General features: G+C 38.8%; 1 protein-coding gene and 1 long non-coding RNA gene across 4 annotated transcripts in view; both read left to right on the top strand.

The window, feature by feature from the left end:
• The first annotated feature begins 10,111 nt into the window (after positions 1-10,111).
• On the top strand, positions 10,112-10,866 carry LOC128871851 (uncharacterized). Its single transcript, XR_008456067.1, has 2 exons — positions 10,112-10,329; positions 10,401-10,866. It is a non-coding gene; the product is annotated as an uncharacterized LOC128871851 (long non-coding RNA).
• A 1,382-nt stretch (positions 10,867-12,248) lies between these two features.
• LOC128871849 (filaggrin-2) overlaps positions 12,249-16,769 on the top strand; it is a 57,729-nt gene continuing 53,208 nt past the window's right edge. For 2 of the 3 annotated variants that reach the window (XM_054113966.1, XM_054113964.1), the window contains exon 1: positions 12,883-13,127. In XM_054113966.1, the coding sequence (XP_053969941.1) occupies positions 13,081-13,127 (47 nt within the window). In that variant the 5' untranslated portion in view covers positions 12,883-13,080. The other variant, XM_054113965.1, reaches the window with a different exon arrangement.

Genomic DNA, 16,769 nt, shown 5'->3' with positions numbered 1-16,769 from the left:
TCCAGATAGTTATATTATGTCATCCAGATAGTTATATTATGAAATGCTAATATTGTAGCAACAATAGCAAACGAGACGCCAAAACAAAAACATGAATTAGCCTTATGGCAACAACAGTTACCGAGACGGAGCACACTTCATCGCACAGACGGGGTTTAGTAAACTACTACCAGAGAACGTAAATTCATAGAGAAGTCAGGAACGAATGTGCAGATTAAATGTCAAATGCTAACAAAACGCGGATAAGAAATTTTTATTATTTCACAACGGCCTTGGAAAAGTTAACATAGCGGAAGGTAGTCAACAGAATTAAATATAGCATTTGCATTGAAATGTAAAATGCCATGATTTGGTGTTAGGCAATTATCAAAATATTTCAAAATATTAAAAAATTAACTTTCTAAACCATTCATTTGCATCAAGGGTTAATATTCAACAATATGTTGTAATTTAATACGGCGGCCGCCGTAGCTTGTTGTTGTTTTGTTGTTTTAACAGTATTGGTAGCCCTGTCTGTGTAGGCATATCTTCGTCTCATCTTCGTCTAGCTCATCTAGGGGTAGGCCCAGGAAACATGCTGTTTCGACAGGTTGGGTCCAGAGGGAGAGGGGTGTTAGATGAGTCGGTTTAAGGGAGCATGTGAAGAGGTGGTTAGTGTCGTGCGGGGTACCTTCACATGCCGGACATGTGTTTGGTATGCCGGCGTCGATTCTGGATATGTAGGAGTTTAACCTGCTACAGTATCCAGAGCGTAATTGTGCCAGTGTTACACGAGTCTCACGGGGAAGCTGGAGCTCTTCATCTGCGATAGGTGGTGGTTGGACTCCGATTAGGGCATTCACAGGACGGGAGTTCATGAAGGTGGTGACGGTCTCCCGGTGGATGTCGTTTATTGACTGTCTAAATACTGTCCGGTCCAGTAGGTTGCGGTCAGTTTTGTCCTGAATTTCGTCAGCGTAGTCTAAAAGGTGTCTCCTGACGTGCCTGGGAGGCGGCTCACCCTGCGGTAACATCCAAGCAGGAACTGCTTGCTGAGCAGTTTGTTATGCTCCCCTACTGGGAGCATTTGAGCCTCGTTATGCAGCTGTTGAATGGGAGACATTAGGAGGCAACCGGTCGCTGTCCGAATGGCGGTATTTTGACATGTCTGTAGCTTTATCCACTGCGTGTCACTATATTAGTTCCAGGCGACCAGACAGTCGCAGCATAGTTCAGAACCGGCCGACCAATTGCCTTAAATGTCGAAAGCAACAGTTCTTGAAGACCTTGTTGCGATTTTTGACTTTAGTGGCAATTGCGGTTGTGTGCGCAGAGAAGGAGAGCAAACTGTCAAAGGTTACACCCAAAATTTTGGGGTTATTTACCGTCGGAATTGGTGTGTCGTCGACTTTTACCTTAAGGGACAGCTTGACCTCCTTTGTCCAGATGGTAAAGAGGGTCGCCGTGGACTTGGTGGGGGAAAGTTGGAGATTCCTCGCAGTGAAAAAGCGAGAAAGGTCGGTGAGGTAGTTGTTCACTTTGGAACACAGGCCATCGATGTCATTGCCCGACGCCATTATCGTGTAGTCGTCAGCGTATGAGATCAGGGAAACTCCCGCTGGTGGTTGGAGGAGCTTCGGGATGTAGAAATTGAACAGCAAGAGAGAAAGGACACCACCCTGCGGTACACCTTGCTTAATCTTTCTCTGCTTTGAAGTTTGACCTCGAAAAATCACTGACGAGTGCCGACCGCTCAGGTAGTTCGCGGACCACCTCTTCAGCCCTGGCGGGAGTGTCGACTGATAAATATCATCTAGTAGAGTGGAATGGCTGTATCGAAAGCCTTCTTTAGGTCCAACGCTACTAAGACCGTCAGTGGTGGTGCTATGCACTCGTCGGAATCCGTGCTGATGTGGGGCTGGGGCCAGGTGTTTCGTGAAGAGTGGGAGTAGGAGGGCTTCAAGTATCTTCACTACTGGGGAAAGGAGAGTTATCGGCCGATAAAATTCCCCTTGGTTGGTGGGTTTCCCAGGTTTCAGTAGTGGTAACACTCTCCCTGCTTTCCACTTGTCAGGGATGATGAGAGTGGCCAGGGACAGATTGAAGACCCTTGTGAGGAATCCTACTCCCAGAGGTCCCAGATGCTTCAGCATCAGCGCGTTAAGTCCGTCAGGGCCAATGGTTTTGATGATTTCGATTTGTTGATGGCCCCCTGAACCTCATCACCGGAGAAATTAAGTGGCGCACTGTCGTTCGTCAGTTTGTGCAGCCTTCTGGTAGCACGACGTTTGGTTCTGTCGACCGGAGGATGCAGTATGAAATGTCGGCTAAAATAGCTCGCGCATCTCTTCGGGTCCGACGAAGTGCAACCGTTGAAGGTGATAGCCACCTTGTCGTTGTGCTTCGTCGGGTTCGACAGGGACCTAACGGTGGACCAGAGCTTACTCACCCCAGAGGTGAGGTTACAGGTCTTCAGGTGCTCAACCCATTTGGTCCGCTTATGTTGATTTACCAGTTGCCGGATCTCCAAATTGAGATCCCTTATGCGGGGATCCCCGGGATCGGCCTGGCGTAGGTGGTCACGCTCGTTTGCTAAGCTGGCTGCTTCGGCTGGGAAATGGGGACGAATGTCCTTAAAACTTCCAGCAGGAATGAAGCGAGCCGCAGCAGCTGTGAGTACCTTGTGAAATGCGCGTTCGCCTACGCGCACTTCAGTGGGGATGGGAAGAGCGGCGAAGGTGACCTCGGTAAATTCCGTGAAACCGGCCCAATTAGCTTTTTTAAAGTTAAAGTAGGACCGGTGATTCGCGGAAACAAAGTTGGCAGGTCTCTCAATCAAGACGATAATGGGCAAGTGGTCTGATGCAAGCGGTAGCATAGGTCGCCACGTTATGCTATTTATCAGACCCGCGCTAGCTATTGTTACGTCAGGCGAGCTGCTGCAATTGCCCACTGCCCTGGTGGGGGCGTCGACGTTCACAGTGCTGAATGTCGATCCGTCTATCTGCTCTGCCAGTTGCTGTCCCCTACGATCATTTGGCAGGCTTGAATGCCAAAGATCGTGATGCGCATTGAAGTCACCTACAAACAATCGGTTTTCACCTCTGATGAGCGCACCTATATCAGGGTGATATCCTACCGGGTAGCAGGTGACAGGGGGTATATATATGTTAAATATTTCGAGCTCGGAATCGCCTGACCGGACAGCTATGCCTTGACATTCTAAGGTGCTGTCCCTGCGGTCGATTCCTTCATCGATGACACGTTACTGCACTGTGTGGTGGACTATAAACGCTAGGCCACCACCATTGTCTCGCTCGCGATCGTGTCTGTGCACGTTATAGCCATCCCTGGTGATCAGAGATGACCTAGCGTGCAGCTTGGTTTCTTGGACCACAGCTATTTTAATACTGTGCCGGCTCATAAAGTCAACTATCTCGTCGACCTTACTCGTGAGTCCGTTGCAGTTAAATTGTAGAAGCTTGAAGCTTCTCGGTAAGGTCTGTGTAACTCGGGGGGTGAGGGACGCGTGGGGTTGTCTACGTTGGACCTGCTGCGCAATCCACTGTGGTTGTTGCGACCTGATGGTGGTGGGCGGCCGCGCCTCCGGGGGCGGTAGTGGGTGCAGAGCTCAGCAGCAGGGGACAACGTAGGCAGTTGTCCACTCACAGGTGGGCGCAGGCCGGAACATCTCCGAAAATGGCACCAGCCATTGCAAGAATTGCATTGGACTGATATCAGATTCCGAGGTATTACGGTCTGACACACGGAACAGACTGTGCGGGGGACCAGGAGCTGCTGGTTTGTCCCCGCACTGGGGTTGGAGCAGGAAGGTAGGGGACGGGTTGAGGTGGAGTTGTGTTGCTCCGATAGGCTCCTCAACGTGGAGGTGTGGGTTTGGTGACGGTTGGTAGTGCCGGCCTATCAGGGGGGGTAGTAGCCGTGGAGGCATCAGACGCCTGCTGGCGGGAGCAACACGTGGCCACATACCGTGTGGACCACTCCCTGTGTGACTTAAGGTCTGAACAGGTCTTAAGGTGGCTCCACCCGTTGCACTTGTTACACCTAACCGAGGTGGAGTTCGGGGGAAGCCGTTTGTGGCAGACGCAGCAATAGAATACTTCTGGCCCAGGGTTGGATTCGATTCCACCCCTGAGGAGAAGCATTTGGAGCAGGATTGCTGCGGGGATTTGCTCCTGTGACGTAAGGGGTGGGGTGATATACGGTTCACTAGACAGGGCTAGTATACTGGGGCGGCTGCCATTGGTCGGGAAAACCCCGAGTCCTTCCGGTAACGCAGAACCGGCTGCCATAGGAATGTGGCCGCCGTAGCCGAATGGGTTGGTGCGTGATTACCATTCGGAATTCACAGATAGAACGTTGGTACGAATCTCGGTGAAACCAAAATTAATAAAAACATTTTTATAATAGCGGTCGCCTCACGGCAGGCAATGGCAAACCTCCGAATGTATTTCTGCCATGAAAAAGCTCATAAAAATATCTGCCGTTCGGAGTCGTCTTGAAACTGTAGGTCCCTCCATTTTGTGGAACAACATCAAGACGCACACCACAAATAGGAGGAGGAGCTCGGCCAAACACCCAAAAAGGGTGTAGGCGCAAATTATTTATATATATAGATGTTGTAATTTTTAAACTATTATGTATATTCATATACTACAAAGTGTTGAATACATATAACATCTACCATCCATATCTATTCGGCAGAAAAAATGTTGACCTGCCTCAAAACACAGCTCATATGCATATCTACTCGTACATATAAAAAATTCAAGAGCAAATAGAGGCTATGTTCAGAAACGCATTATAATGCGCAGTACTTGCAGCGCTGGCAGCACTGTCAATGTGGCAATTCATGCAACTGATAGATTTGTTGAAAAATTCCAAATAGATTTGTTGCATTTATGAACGCGCTGTGCAGTAAAATGGAATTGTTACTAAGTTTGGTCATGGACGATGTATGTGAAGAAAAAACCGATAGTCTTTTATTAAATTTAAGAAAAAAAAACCGTGTAAAGCTTAAAAGAAGGACATATCTTGTCAAAAGTTTAATATCAGTCGGACTCTGAGCAGTAATTTTATCTCCGATGTACTAAAGTAATCACTAAAACCAAGAAAAGTATAATAAAAGAAAGTTTAAATATCGTATTTTTCATCAATTTTTGTATTAAAAGCTAAAATAAATAATTTAATACCCACTTTTCATCAGACATTGTACTAACGTATTTATTGGCAGTGTGAAAATTTTTGCTACAAATAATGCACGAATTTTGATTCAAAAATAACGTTTAAGAACGCGTTGCATTTGCAGTACTGCCATATTTGCATTTTTGAACGCACTACTCACTCTGAAATGGTATGTTGCGCATTATAATGCATTGTTGAACATACCCAGACAAACATTTGCAAACACATTCCTAGCAAATGCAAAAAAAAACTCATCTAAACCGTATGCGTTTACATATACATACAGTTTGTCAAGAATATCTTTGCAAAGAGAAGAAAAATTTAAAATTTTAGCTTTGATCGCGAATTCCAACAACAAATAAAAAAGCAAACAAAAAAGGTTTACGCACATTCCATTACTGTACTTGTCTACGACTGTACGGCGAAAACAGTTATTAAATAAACACACACATTTCAAAAACAACAACAAAAAAAAAAGTTTACTCTATTTAAAAAGTGTCAAAAAAATCTTGCATAACTGATAAAAACAACAAAAAATGCAGTTATTTTCCGCGAATTTCATTCATTTGAATTTTTTTGCAAATGGTATGCAATGTGAAAGGGGAAAGAAATTATTTAGTTGTAAGTTTAGTTGTCTTCAGTGCTACAAGTGATCTTAGATTTAAATAAAAAAATGCCAGGAAAACGAGTTTCAAAAAATATTATTCAGTTAGTGTATTTCAATCACTATAAAGGCAAGTCAGCCAGAGAAATCGCCGATATGTTCTCCCTCAAAATTAGAATTGTAAATTATTATATTATAACCGTACTGAAAATGAAGAAAGACTCGAGTTGAACGGATCTACAGGCAGACCAAAAAAAGTGACGAAGCGAATTTATAAAAATTTGTTTTTAATTCCCCATATGGCCATCACCGTCTCTAATCCCAAGGCTCCTTCTTCCTTCCCATCTCCTTTCTCCTCTCCCATGTATGGCACCACAACGGACGAATTCCTTAACATTTGTCCAAGTGAGCCCTTAACTAGGGCAGCCATTTAGCCTAACCCTAACCTAACCCATAACTTAGTCAAAAATGAACGGATTTTAATGATTCTGGGTTCAAAGTGATCGTCATTACTTGCACAAGCAACTTCTTGTACAATCAATAGCAAAAAAGTAGTTGCAAATTTTTTATTTTGTTTTAGTTCTTTCTTCAGGCAGTCAAATTTCGCTCTCGCTACTGCAGTGTTGCCTAGCTTTGGATATAAAAACGCACTAAAATGCCCATTTAAAGAAAACAAAACACCAAATTTTTATTGAACTACTTAAAGAACTTTGTATGCGTGTATACGCCTTTCGAACGGCAAATGATGACCTCCTCTATTGTACATTTCCTTTTATAGGTTTTACAAATGAACATTAATAGTTCCAGAGTCCAAGTCAAGGCACATTCATTAAGGGTGGTGGCACTAGTGTTTTGTACGTTTGATTGTCAAAGCAAAGTATTGGCAAAGTAGAAAACAACGAGCGAATTTGCCTTGTTTCGCTCTGGGCTGACAGCCACATGGACGCGGGGAAAGAAAAAAACATATCAGCTGATTTACCGATACCAGCTTTAATAGATTCGCCTTGGTCAAGATTGATAGAGAAATAGATTGCGCCTTCCGAATTCGCTGTGTCGTAAGAGTCCATGTATATATAACAAAAGGAAGGAGAATCACTTATTTGTGAACAGGAAGAGTAGGCGAAAGCAATGGAAACATCTAAACACAAGATATTATACATACACACACATACTTTCTCCCACGGCGTCGTCCGCATAAAAACGCAAACAAACTGCATTTGGAGGCTTTATATTTATTTATGCCTTAACAACTTAACACACGGCACCTCGTGCGATGTTAGGCGTCCCGTTATTTCGTCTAAAAAATTTTCCGCTTGCCAAGTTAATAGTCTGCGAAATACACAAGCTCACTTCGCACGCCGGACCCAACATTATGCAAACTGTCTTGCAACGACGTTATTGGGTTGATCTGTAATATGTACCATAAATATTTGAAGTGAACTTGTTGGAACCGCAATCTTACTACACAAGCCATGGATGATTTACATATCATTCGCACAACTTACGTCCATCTTTTTACTCACACTGCGGTCGATTTCGTTGAACCTTACCTCAACAAGTTTACCCAAGAAAGAGAAGCTATGGCTACCAAGGGCTACATCTGCTCGTTCGTCTGTATGTGTGTGACATGTCAACGTCAGCGTTGCTAAGCGCATTTAAAAGTTTCACAAATCGCAGAGGTTTTTGTAAGGTAATGACAACGATGCAAATTTCGTTTGACCCGAGGAGGAGTTGCGCGTTGCAATGCATGTCTGAAACTAAACTTCACTCTTTCTTTGCGGATATGAATATCGAATGGAGCTTTAATCCACCGGCTGCAACTCATATGGGAGGTTACTGGACGACGCGACATTGAAGAAGGAGATGTGGTTGGGGTTTTGAACGAGTCTAATCTTCCGACGAAGTAGACGCTGGCACGAGTTATCAAATGCCATAATGGTACCGATGGACGTGTATGAGTAGTTACATTGAAAACACCACATGGCGAATTGGTTCGGCCTATAGTAAAATTTTGCCTTTAACCAAAGAAAAGATATTTATTTCATGAAGAAACTAATAACTTTTCGTAAATGTTATTCAAAGCTTTCCATTTATATTTTTGAACTTATCAAAATAGTTCAACGGCGGAATTACTTGTTTGTGAAGAGAAGGCGTAGGCGAAAGCAATGGAAACAACTAAACATAAGAAATTATACACACACATGCATACCTTTTTCCCCAAAGCGTCTTCCGCATAAAAACGCAAACAAACTGAATTTGGAGGCTTTATGTAATTGTTCTTTCATTAGTTTATCTCACAAATTACTATATTACCAAGTCTTTCACTGAATTTTCACAAATACGTAATTTTTCCTACTTTTGTTTCTTTTGTATTGCGAAGGGAGCTGATGTCAGACTTGTCAAAATCGCGATAAGTAAAGTAACTGCTTTTTAATAGCGCTCTTCAAATACACTCAATTCACTTTGCCTGAAACTTACCGCTTTTGTGAAATACATATGTTTTTACTCTGAACACTTTTAGGCTTATCAACTCTTGTTATTTGTAATAATTTTTTGTGAAAATAGATCGGCTTTGAATGAACATAAATATATACTATATATAAAGGGAAATATTTTGGAAAATAAAGGTAGAACATTTTATTTTTTAAGGTGAAGCAACAAGTTTACCTATATTTGGAGTTTTGCCGCAACATCCTCGTTTCAATAACCAACAGGATTTTGGGTTTTCATCACATCATCATCATTGGCCCCTCTCGTTGCGTAATTTATTAATTCTATAAGCTGGATCCTCTCGCAACATATAAAAACATTTTAAGCAATTAAAGATTTAGAATTTTTTCTGCAACATTTATTGACGCAACAATTAAGGATTTAGGATTCTCCCCGCAACATTTTATTTCCTCATCATTAAAAATATAAAACTGAATTTTACAGAAGCGTCGACTAGAAGGGTTTTTGTAAATTTGTAGAATTTTTGCATATAAACCATCATCAGTCCCCATCCGGCTACGCCATTCACTGCATTTTCGCGTAGAATTTCTTTTCATGTTAAAACATTTAAACCAAAAATTAAAACGTCATATGCATGTATGCACACATTCTTCATATTTTTATTTTTATTTACAGGCATCAGGCAACACTATGTCAATTTCAATAAATTATTATTCTTGCTCAAACCTGAAAAGTGATGTTATTGATAAATGCATTTGCATTTCATTTTCATTAACATATTTCGAATACAAGTAAAAAAAAATATATATATTATGCATTTATGTGAAGTTTAGAAAAATATATTTTATAATGTGGCAAGCTATATAAAGTTCCCGGGGGTACTTTGAAAGCAAATATATTGGTAATAATTGGGAGTTATAAAGGTTGTTCCTGAACCACTCCCTAACATATCCACCAAATTTCATTAAATAAGTCATTACATATATATATATATATATGTATAAAATATATAATTTGCGCGTACACCCTCTTTAGGTGTTTGACCGAACTCCTCCTATTTGTGGTGTGCGTCTTGATTTTGTTTCACAAATGCAGGGACCTACAGTTTCAAGCCGCTTCCGAACGCAAATGGTTTCTTTATGAGGAACTTTTTCATGGCAGAAATACACTCGGAGGTTTGCCATTGCCTGCAGAGGGCGACCACTATTGAAAAAACGTTTTCTTGATTTTGGTGTTTCACCGAGATTCGAACCTACGTTCTCTCTGAATTCCGGATGGTAGTCATGCCAACTTATTTGGCTACGGCGAGATTACCGATAAAAAATATCTTGCCGGAAATCTGAGATTATAAAGTAATCATAGATATACAACTCTGTGTTATCGAAAAGTATTTTTATGAATGTAATGAGAAACGTCAAAGTCAAAACTAAATAAAATGGTCGCCGGCAAAGAAAACAAGTTTGTAGATATAATTCTATTAAAATTTGTTTCAAATATTTCTATCGTGCATTAATTTTACAGAAAAAAGCCTGTGTGCATAGACGCTTTGGCCTGTTATTGCTTATTACAAAATGTGTATTGGAGTCACAATTTTTTGCAATCTCAGTAGACGTATTTTAAAGATTGCGCAATTAGAGTAGCTATTCCTTCGAGTTGTCTTTTCTTTATATCGTTAATGATAATTAAACAAACCAAAAACTCCAAAATATTCTACAAAACAAATTCTCTGAAGAATAACCTTTTAAAACAGTATTGACAGCTAATTGTCAATTTTGCCATACGTGAACGGATAGATTATTTTGTGGATTTATTGCTAATTACTGGATATATGAACGTATTTTTATAATATGTTCACATATAAGTAGATGATCTACTTTTTTCGCTTAGCTCAAAATCCGAGATTAAAAAGCATGATTTCCCATAAAAAATTTCTCTCCCACAATCTGAGATTATAAAATAATCCTAGATAATAACGATACTTTTTGGCATACAACCCTGTGTTTTCTGTGTCATCGATAATTATTATTACGAGTGTGAGGAGAAATATCAAAATAAAAACTAGATGAAATGGACGCCGCCAAAGGAAATTGGTCTGCAAACATAGTTCTAATAAAATGTTTGTTAAATATAATTAATTATGGGTTCATTTTATGGAAAAAAGCGATAGCATTGGTATAGAGAGGCGGTCGAGTTTCTTTTGAAGTTGTGGGAAGAGAAGCTGCCGCAACTACGAGGCTACAAAAGAAATACGCATGTATATGCAGACATGGCCGTGGAAATAGCGACAAAAGGCTTTGTGTTCTCGTCAGGTGATAAATGAATTATTTTTATTTAAGTTTGCAGAAGGAATTGTTAGTACTTTAAGTAGGTTTAATTAATTTAATAATAAAAAACTTAGTTTAAAAAGAAAAATGTGAAATTTAAAAGGAAGATAAAAACGAAGCGATTGATTCTCGATTTTTTCTGCGCTGACGTTGTGGTCCTGAGTATAGTACGTAGGCTCTGGTTGCTCTCGTTGATTAACGAATTCGAAATTTGTTTGGCCTTGGATCCATTTGTTTTAATGTTACCATTATGTTCATTTACAAAATTGTGCAAAATACAGCAATATTTTATTATTGACGATACATTTTTGATGTCATTATCAATGCCTTTACTAATTCTTCTAAACCTTGCTTTCAAGTGACCGAAAGCATTCTCTACTACTCTTCTAGACTTGGAATGTTGGTAATTAAAAATCTTTTCCCTGTATCCGGCCGTAGAGTTGTAAGGGTAAGGCTTCATTAGAAACTCTGTAAAGCGAAACGCTGAGTCTCCTAGCACAACGACTGGAACATTTGTACCAAAATTGGTTTCGTATTCTCGCTGAGAAGAGGGCTTTGAAGAATTCTGTTACATAACGACGGCTCGAAAATTTGAGAATCATTGCAGTGGCCGGGTGCTCCAACTTTTATATATAATATATAAACCTATACTTATGAAAAATTAAGTTCAGTATTTACATCGATCTTATATACAAAACCATTGAGTACCGACCCTTATAGTTATAATAGTCTACAGCATCACTGGCTGAAGGTCTTATTTCAATATAGCATCCATCTGAAGTTAATTAAACGTAAGTATATGAGATCTTTGAGCATTAAGTAAAATATATACACTTACCGACAGCACCCAAACATTGTGGAAATCATTTTTTCTCAAATCCCTTAACACACTCTTCAATTTTCTCTTGGGTAAGAAATCTGCTGCGTAAATACTAACTGAAAAAAAATCCTGCAAAATGTTGCACACGCTTCCTTTTGATACTCCGAGCGGTCTGCCGATCGTCCTAAAGGGATGCATTTCCTATACGTTGTATCAGTTTTTGCAATGGGCATGACTTCGTTACATAAAAGGGCAAAGGAATCCCGGCTCATCCTAAAGCACTCCTTAAAAAACTGGTCGGTGCTGCAAGGAATGTCTAGCTCTCAGAACTTGCCATGCCTCAACTAGAACACTTATTATATTCACTAATAAAAACAAAAACAAACACATTTACTTACGTGTGTCCATAAACGCTTTGGTCTGTTCTTGCTTATTATACAATTTAATATTAAATTTCGCATGCGTATTGCTGCCATCATTTTTTGCAACCTCAGTAAACATTGCATACGGATTTCCTATTTATTTTTAGCAGCCAATTGCGCAATAAAATTAGCTATTCTTTCTCCTTGTATTTTCTTCATATTGTTAATAATAATTAAAGAAACCAAAAACATTGAAATATTCCACCAAAATAATTTCTATGAAGAAAAACCTCTCAAAACAGTATTGACGGCTGATTGTCAATTTTGCAGGTAATCTACCATATGTCAACGGGTAGATTAATTTGGGATTTATTGCTATTCACTGCATATGTAAATGTGCTTTAAGGCATCTGAAATGTTAAACAAAGATTTTGATTTTTACTAGTTTATCGATAAGACTCTGATAGTTTCTTTCTTTTGCTAATACGGAACCAGATTTAGGAGTACATTTTCTTTTATTCTTTGCCTATTCATTCCGTTCTCAACCTTCTCAATTTTCTGAGGAAATCGGTTATTTAGCTCTCTTTCATGACATTTGGATTTATTTCTTAAGTTGCTTCATTTGTGTCATGCGTGTGAGTGAGCAACAAAAGTCGCGTTAGTCGCGAAAAATTTCATTCATATAAATATTCAACTTGGTCGATATTGAATAAAAACCTCGCTGAAGACAAAAATTCATTAGCTTTTATATTCACAATACCTTGTATTCATGGCGTAGTGCAACAGAAAATTGCACAATTCGTCTAGATTTGAAATGTAGGGATGATGAAGAAAAAAGGAAGTGGAAACGAGTGTAGTGGTGTTCCCACAGTGAAAAATAGAGGAAAATCTCAGTTCACTCACTAGAAATGTGTAAATAAGGCTGTTATAAAACATTTTGAAGTGTCTGTGCGTGCGTAGAAAATATAATTTTTCATGTGGAAAAAGCTATAAAAATTAGTTCAAAGTGCAGTACGTAAAAATTTATAAGGGCGCTACAAGGCAGAAGGCGACGAGTTACAATAGCGACCTTTGGAAAATTCTGCTACACGGTGGAAGGCGAAAATGAGTTCGAGTTGCAGCAGTGAAAGGTGTATACCGCAACGATATTTGTGAAAATTAGTGAATATCTTACATACATATTCCGAAGTTATAGTATATGCCAGGAAATTTTTTAATGTACTGTATTTTCACCAGTGTATGGAAAGGAAATAAGTGTTCGATTGTCGAAAATTAGCTGATATTGCAATCCAACTCAAAGCACACTGTATTCCCGTGGGTGGGTGGGCGGTTGATATGGACGGCAGTGCTAATTTTCAAAGCAAGCAATTTACAAAGGATGGGTAATGCTGTTAAATAGAATAGTGTATAAGAAAACGAAATGTTTATGAAGTAAATATAAATACGTATGTAAGGGGATGCGCTTGTTGGGTTGGATTGGTGGAAAGCGGGTTTTTTGTAAGTGTTGCCAAATCTGTACATGGTTGCTGGAGCTGCGGTTGAAACAATATATGTACACATATATAACTTTGGTAGCCCATCCCCTTTAGTTTTCAATATCGCAGTAATTGATGTCAAAGCGAACTATGCCATAGATAACTAGCTGCGAAACTCTTTCTCGTGAGAGCGATTTCAAAATGTGCATGTTTTTTATAATTCGTCAGTAATGCCGCATGCAAAAAAACATTGATTGGGTTTTGATTGGGGTTATAGGGGGCATTCTACTATCTAAAGGTGAAAACCTCACTTGGCGAGGTGTTATAGTTTTTAAGTTATTTCATTTCAAAATTTGTAAAATTGACCAAGAATTCTCCTATTTTGGTTATTTCAACAAGAAGTGCTGCCAGACATCTTATAAATAAACAATTTTAGAAGATAATAAATATATATATAGTAAAGTTTGTGATTTTTAGTAAAGTTTGTTTGATTGTATGCATTTTGAGTTTACATTTGTATTTGGTGCGTGTATCTAGATTTGTATTCAGACAAATTTATTAATATTTCATACATATTATATATATGTTGTATTTGAAAAAATATCAAATATTAATTCCAAATTTTCACTATATTATGAATATATGATATATATGTATATATGTACATACACATATATTTTATTAAAAAAAAAATAGCGCCGCAGGCGAAAATCGCGGGATTTTTTATTCCAAATTTTCACTATATTATGAATATATGATATATATTCTTTTTTATATATTAAACTAGCTGACCCGGCGAACAGATTTTTGATTTTATTAAGTTAATTTTTTTACTAATCAAGTAGTTCAATAAAGCTTTAATAGATTGCACTATTCAGTTAAGCACCTTGTGATATACGACATTTTTTGTTTTATTATCAGGTGCAAGAACAAACAACGCAGATGGTTTTCCGACCCGTGAACATGCCACATATAATTGACCATGTGAGAAACATTGATTTTCTAGATTCAGACCAAAAACTTTCAAGGATTGGCCCTGTGATTTGTTAATGGTCATGGCGAATGCAAGACGGATCGTAAATTGAAGTCTTTTAAACTCAAAGGGAAGATCGGCTGGGATCATCGGGGTCCTCGGAATGAGAACTTCTTCACCTTTACATTGTTCATCAATTATTTACCACCAAACGCGTACCGTTGCAAAGTTTTGGTGGGCTTATGTTTCGAAGCATGATTACTACGGTGCCAACTTTTAGGCGTAAATTGTGCGGTGGTAAGCCAAGCACATCCAAAGAGTTTAAAAATTCAATTGGATAGTTGGTGGCTTCATCTTCATTTGTTACACAGTCAATGGATTTGGGAATACTTTATTAATAAGTTCGTCTTTCGATGAGACAAAGTTACAGAAATTCTGAGGAAATGAAATCAATCCGCTCGATTCGTCGACAGGTACTCGACCATTACCGATAGTCAGTAATTGCTCAGAGAAATCTTCAGTAAATGTATAATTAAGTACTGCAACTCTCATGTTTTTTGTCAGCTGATGTTTCTTCACATAGCGCCATTGATTCGATGATTTGAGGCAAGCGTTTATTTCGTCAGCAGCTGTTGATCTTGGAATTACTGGAAGTGTTTGGCGGAAGTCGCCAGACAGTAAAATCATTGCGCCTCCAAAACATATCGAGTCATTGCGTATATCTTTCAATGTTCGGTTAAGTGCTTTTAATGCACGCGCCATTGTGCATTCGTCCCAGATGATGATTTTCGATGCTGATAAAACTTTGGCCATTGCTGAGTAATGCGCCACAATACTCGCAAACAACGTTCATTGGCCCGTTTCACGGGCTGCCTCGCTTTGCTCTTGTGATTGAGAAGCACGAAGTCGAGCCCTACTAACGCGGCGCTCTTCCGGCAATTCCTTGAGCTTCTTCAGTCATTTCATTCGCAATATTTCGTATCCTTCTTGCATTACGGCTTTGTCGGGAAAGATTCGATCGTCTTGGTCGCGGCATTGATAATGATGATTCAAAGAGAATACAAATTACTGTGATTATATATTTCCGACAAAATTTATATTATCAAATTTTCTACTTAACCATAGACAAAATTACGTTTAGCTGTTATTTGCGTTTTGTTATTCCATATCAGATGCGTTTTTGTTATACCACATTTTATAGTGACTTCACGGAAACGCGTTCGAATGGGATAAAAAGTATCCTATGTCCTTCTCCTGGTTCTAAGCTACCTCTCCATAAATTTTCAGCCAAATCTTTTCAGCCGTTCTCGAGTTATAAATAGTGTAACTAACATGACTTTCTTTTATATATATAGATTTAGCTGGCGCGTCAAGAGTTTGCAAGTTATACATAAATGCAATTTAAAATGTTAATTTATGGTACATATAAATAAAAACTGTTAGAAACGTGTGTGTATGTTAATGTAGTATTAATAACACTGTGTGACAAAAATAAAAAATAAAATCTTAAAACTCACACAACTCTATTAATTTTAATTCAATTACAGTCAAATATAGCTCATTCGACGCAAAATTAAATTTACTATTACAGTAGTGTACTAAAAAAAATCCTCAATATCGGATAATATCGTAAAAATTATGTCAAAGTTGAAAAAATTGAGAAAAAATAAAAAAATTCCAAATGCTTCCGTCTACTTCCGTCTACAGTCTCGGCAGTTGTCATTTCAGAAAAATTGTCAACACACTGTCAAAAAGGCTTGTTTTTGTTCTTTCGAACTAAAAAAACAAATTCGAAATCGGATGGAAATTGGCGAAGTTAGGAGTGATTCTTCACATCAACCTACTGAAAAACGGTTTTATGGCCATAAAATGAGATTTTGGGGGTGTATTGGAAATTTCTCCTATACCATTTTGTTTAGTTTTTCTGTAGCCATAAGTTGTGCTAGGTCTCCATAAAAGTTTATTTAATTTTTTTTTTTTGTCACACAGTGTAATTATTAAAATAAATGTGATAAGTGCACTTATTGTATCAAAATTTGGTGAAGGTAAAAGACAAATTTTATTAACAAGTAACTTAAAAACTATTATTAACTGAATAGTGTTGGTGCTGGTTTTAGCATAATAACTCCAAAATCAACATCTCTTGTGAATTTCATTGGAAAATTCGTAATATTTCTCTCAAAACAAGTGAGGGGGCATTGTAAGGAGTCCTAGCCGTTTTTTTTTTGACGGCTTTGACGTTTTTTTGTGCTTTCTGATTCTCCTTTATAAGAGCTACTATACATGCTCAATTTTGTTCAGATCCGGTGATTGAGCGTTTTGGTCATTGTCTTGCTGAAACAAGAACCCTTTAGCATCCAGTCCAAGTTTAACGGCACTATCATACAAATTATTCTTCAAAATGTTTAAATACAAATGTTTGTCCATTTTATCATCAATCCGAACCATTTTTCCTACTCCAGATGCAGCTATGCACCCCCTTGCTTAACGGTAGGAATACGATTTTTTTTCATTCAGTTCTGATCCGGAAACATTAAATTTCAACCCATCACTGAATATGACGTTTTCCCAAAAAG

The sequence above is a fragment of the Anastrepha ludens genome, chromosome 2 (assembly GCF_028408465.1).
Source record: "Anastrepha ludens isolate Willacy chromosome 2, idAnaLude1.1, whole genome shotgun sequence".
NCBI lineage: Eukaryota > Metazoa > Arthropoda > Insecta > Diptera > Tephritidae > Anastrepha > Anastrepha ludens.
The sequence above is the reverse complement of the archived record's forward strand: the minus strand, read 5'-3'. Positions and strand labels throughout refer to the sequence as shown.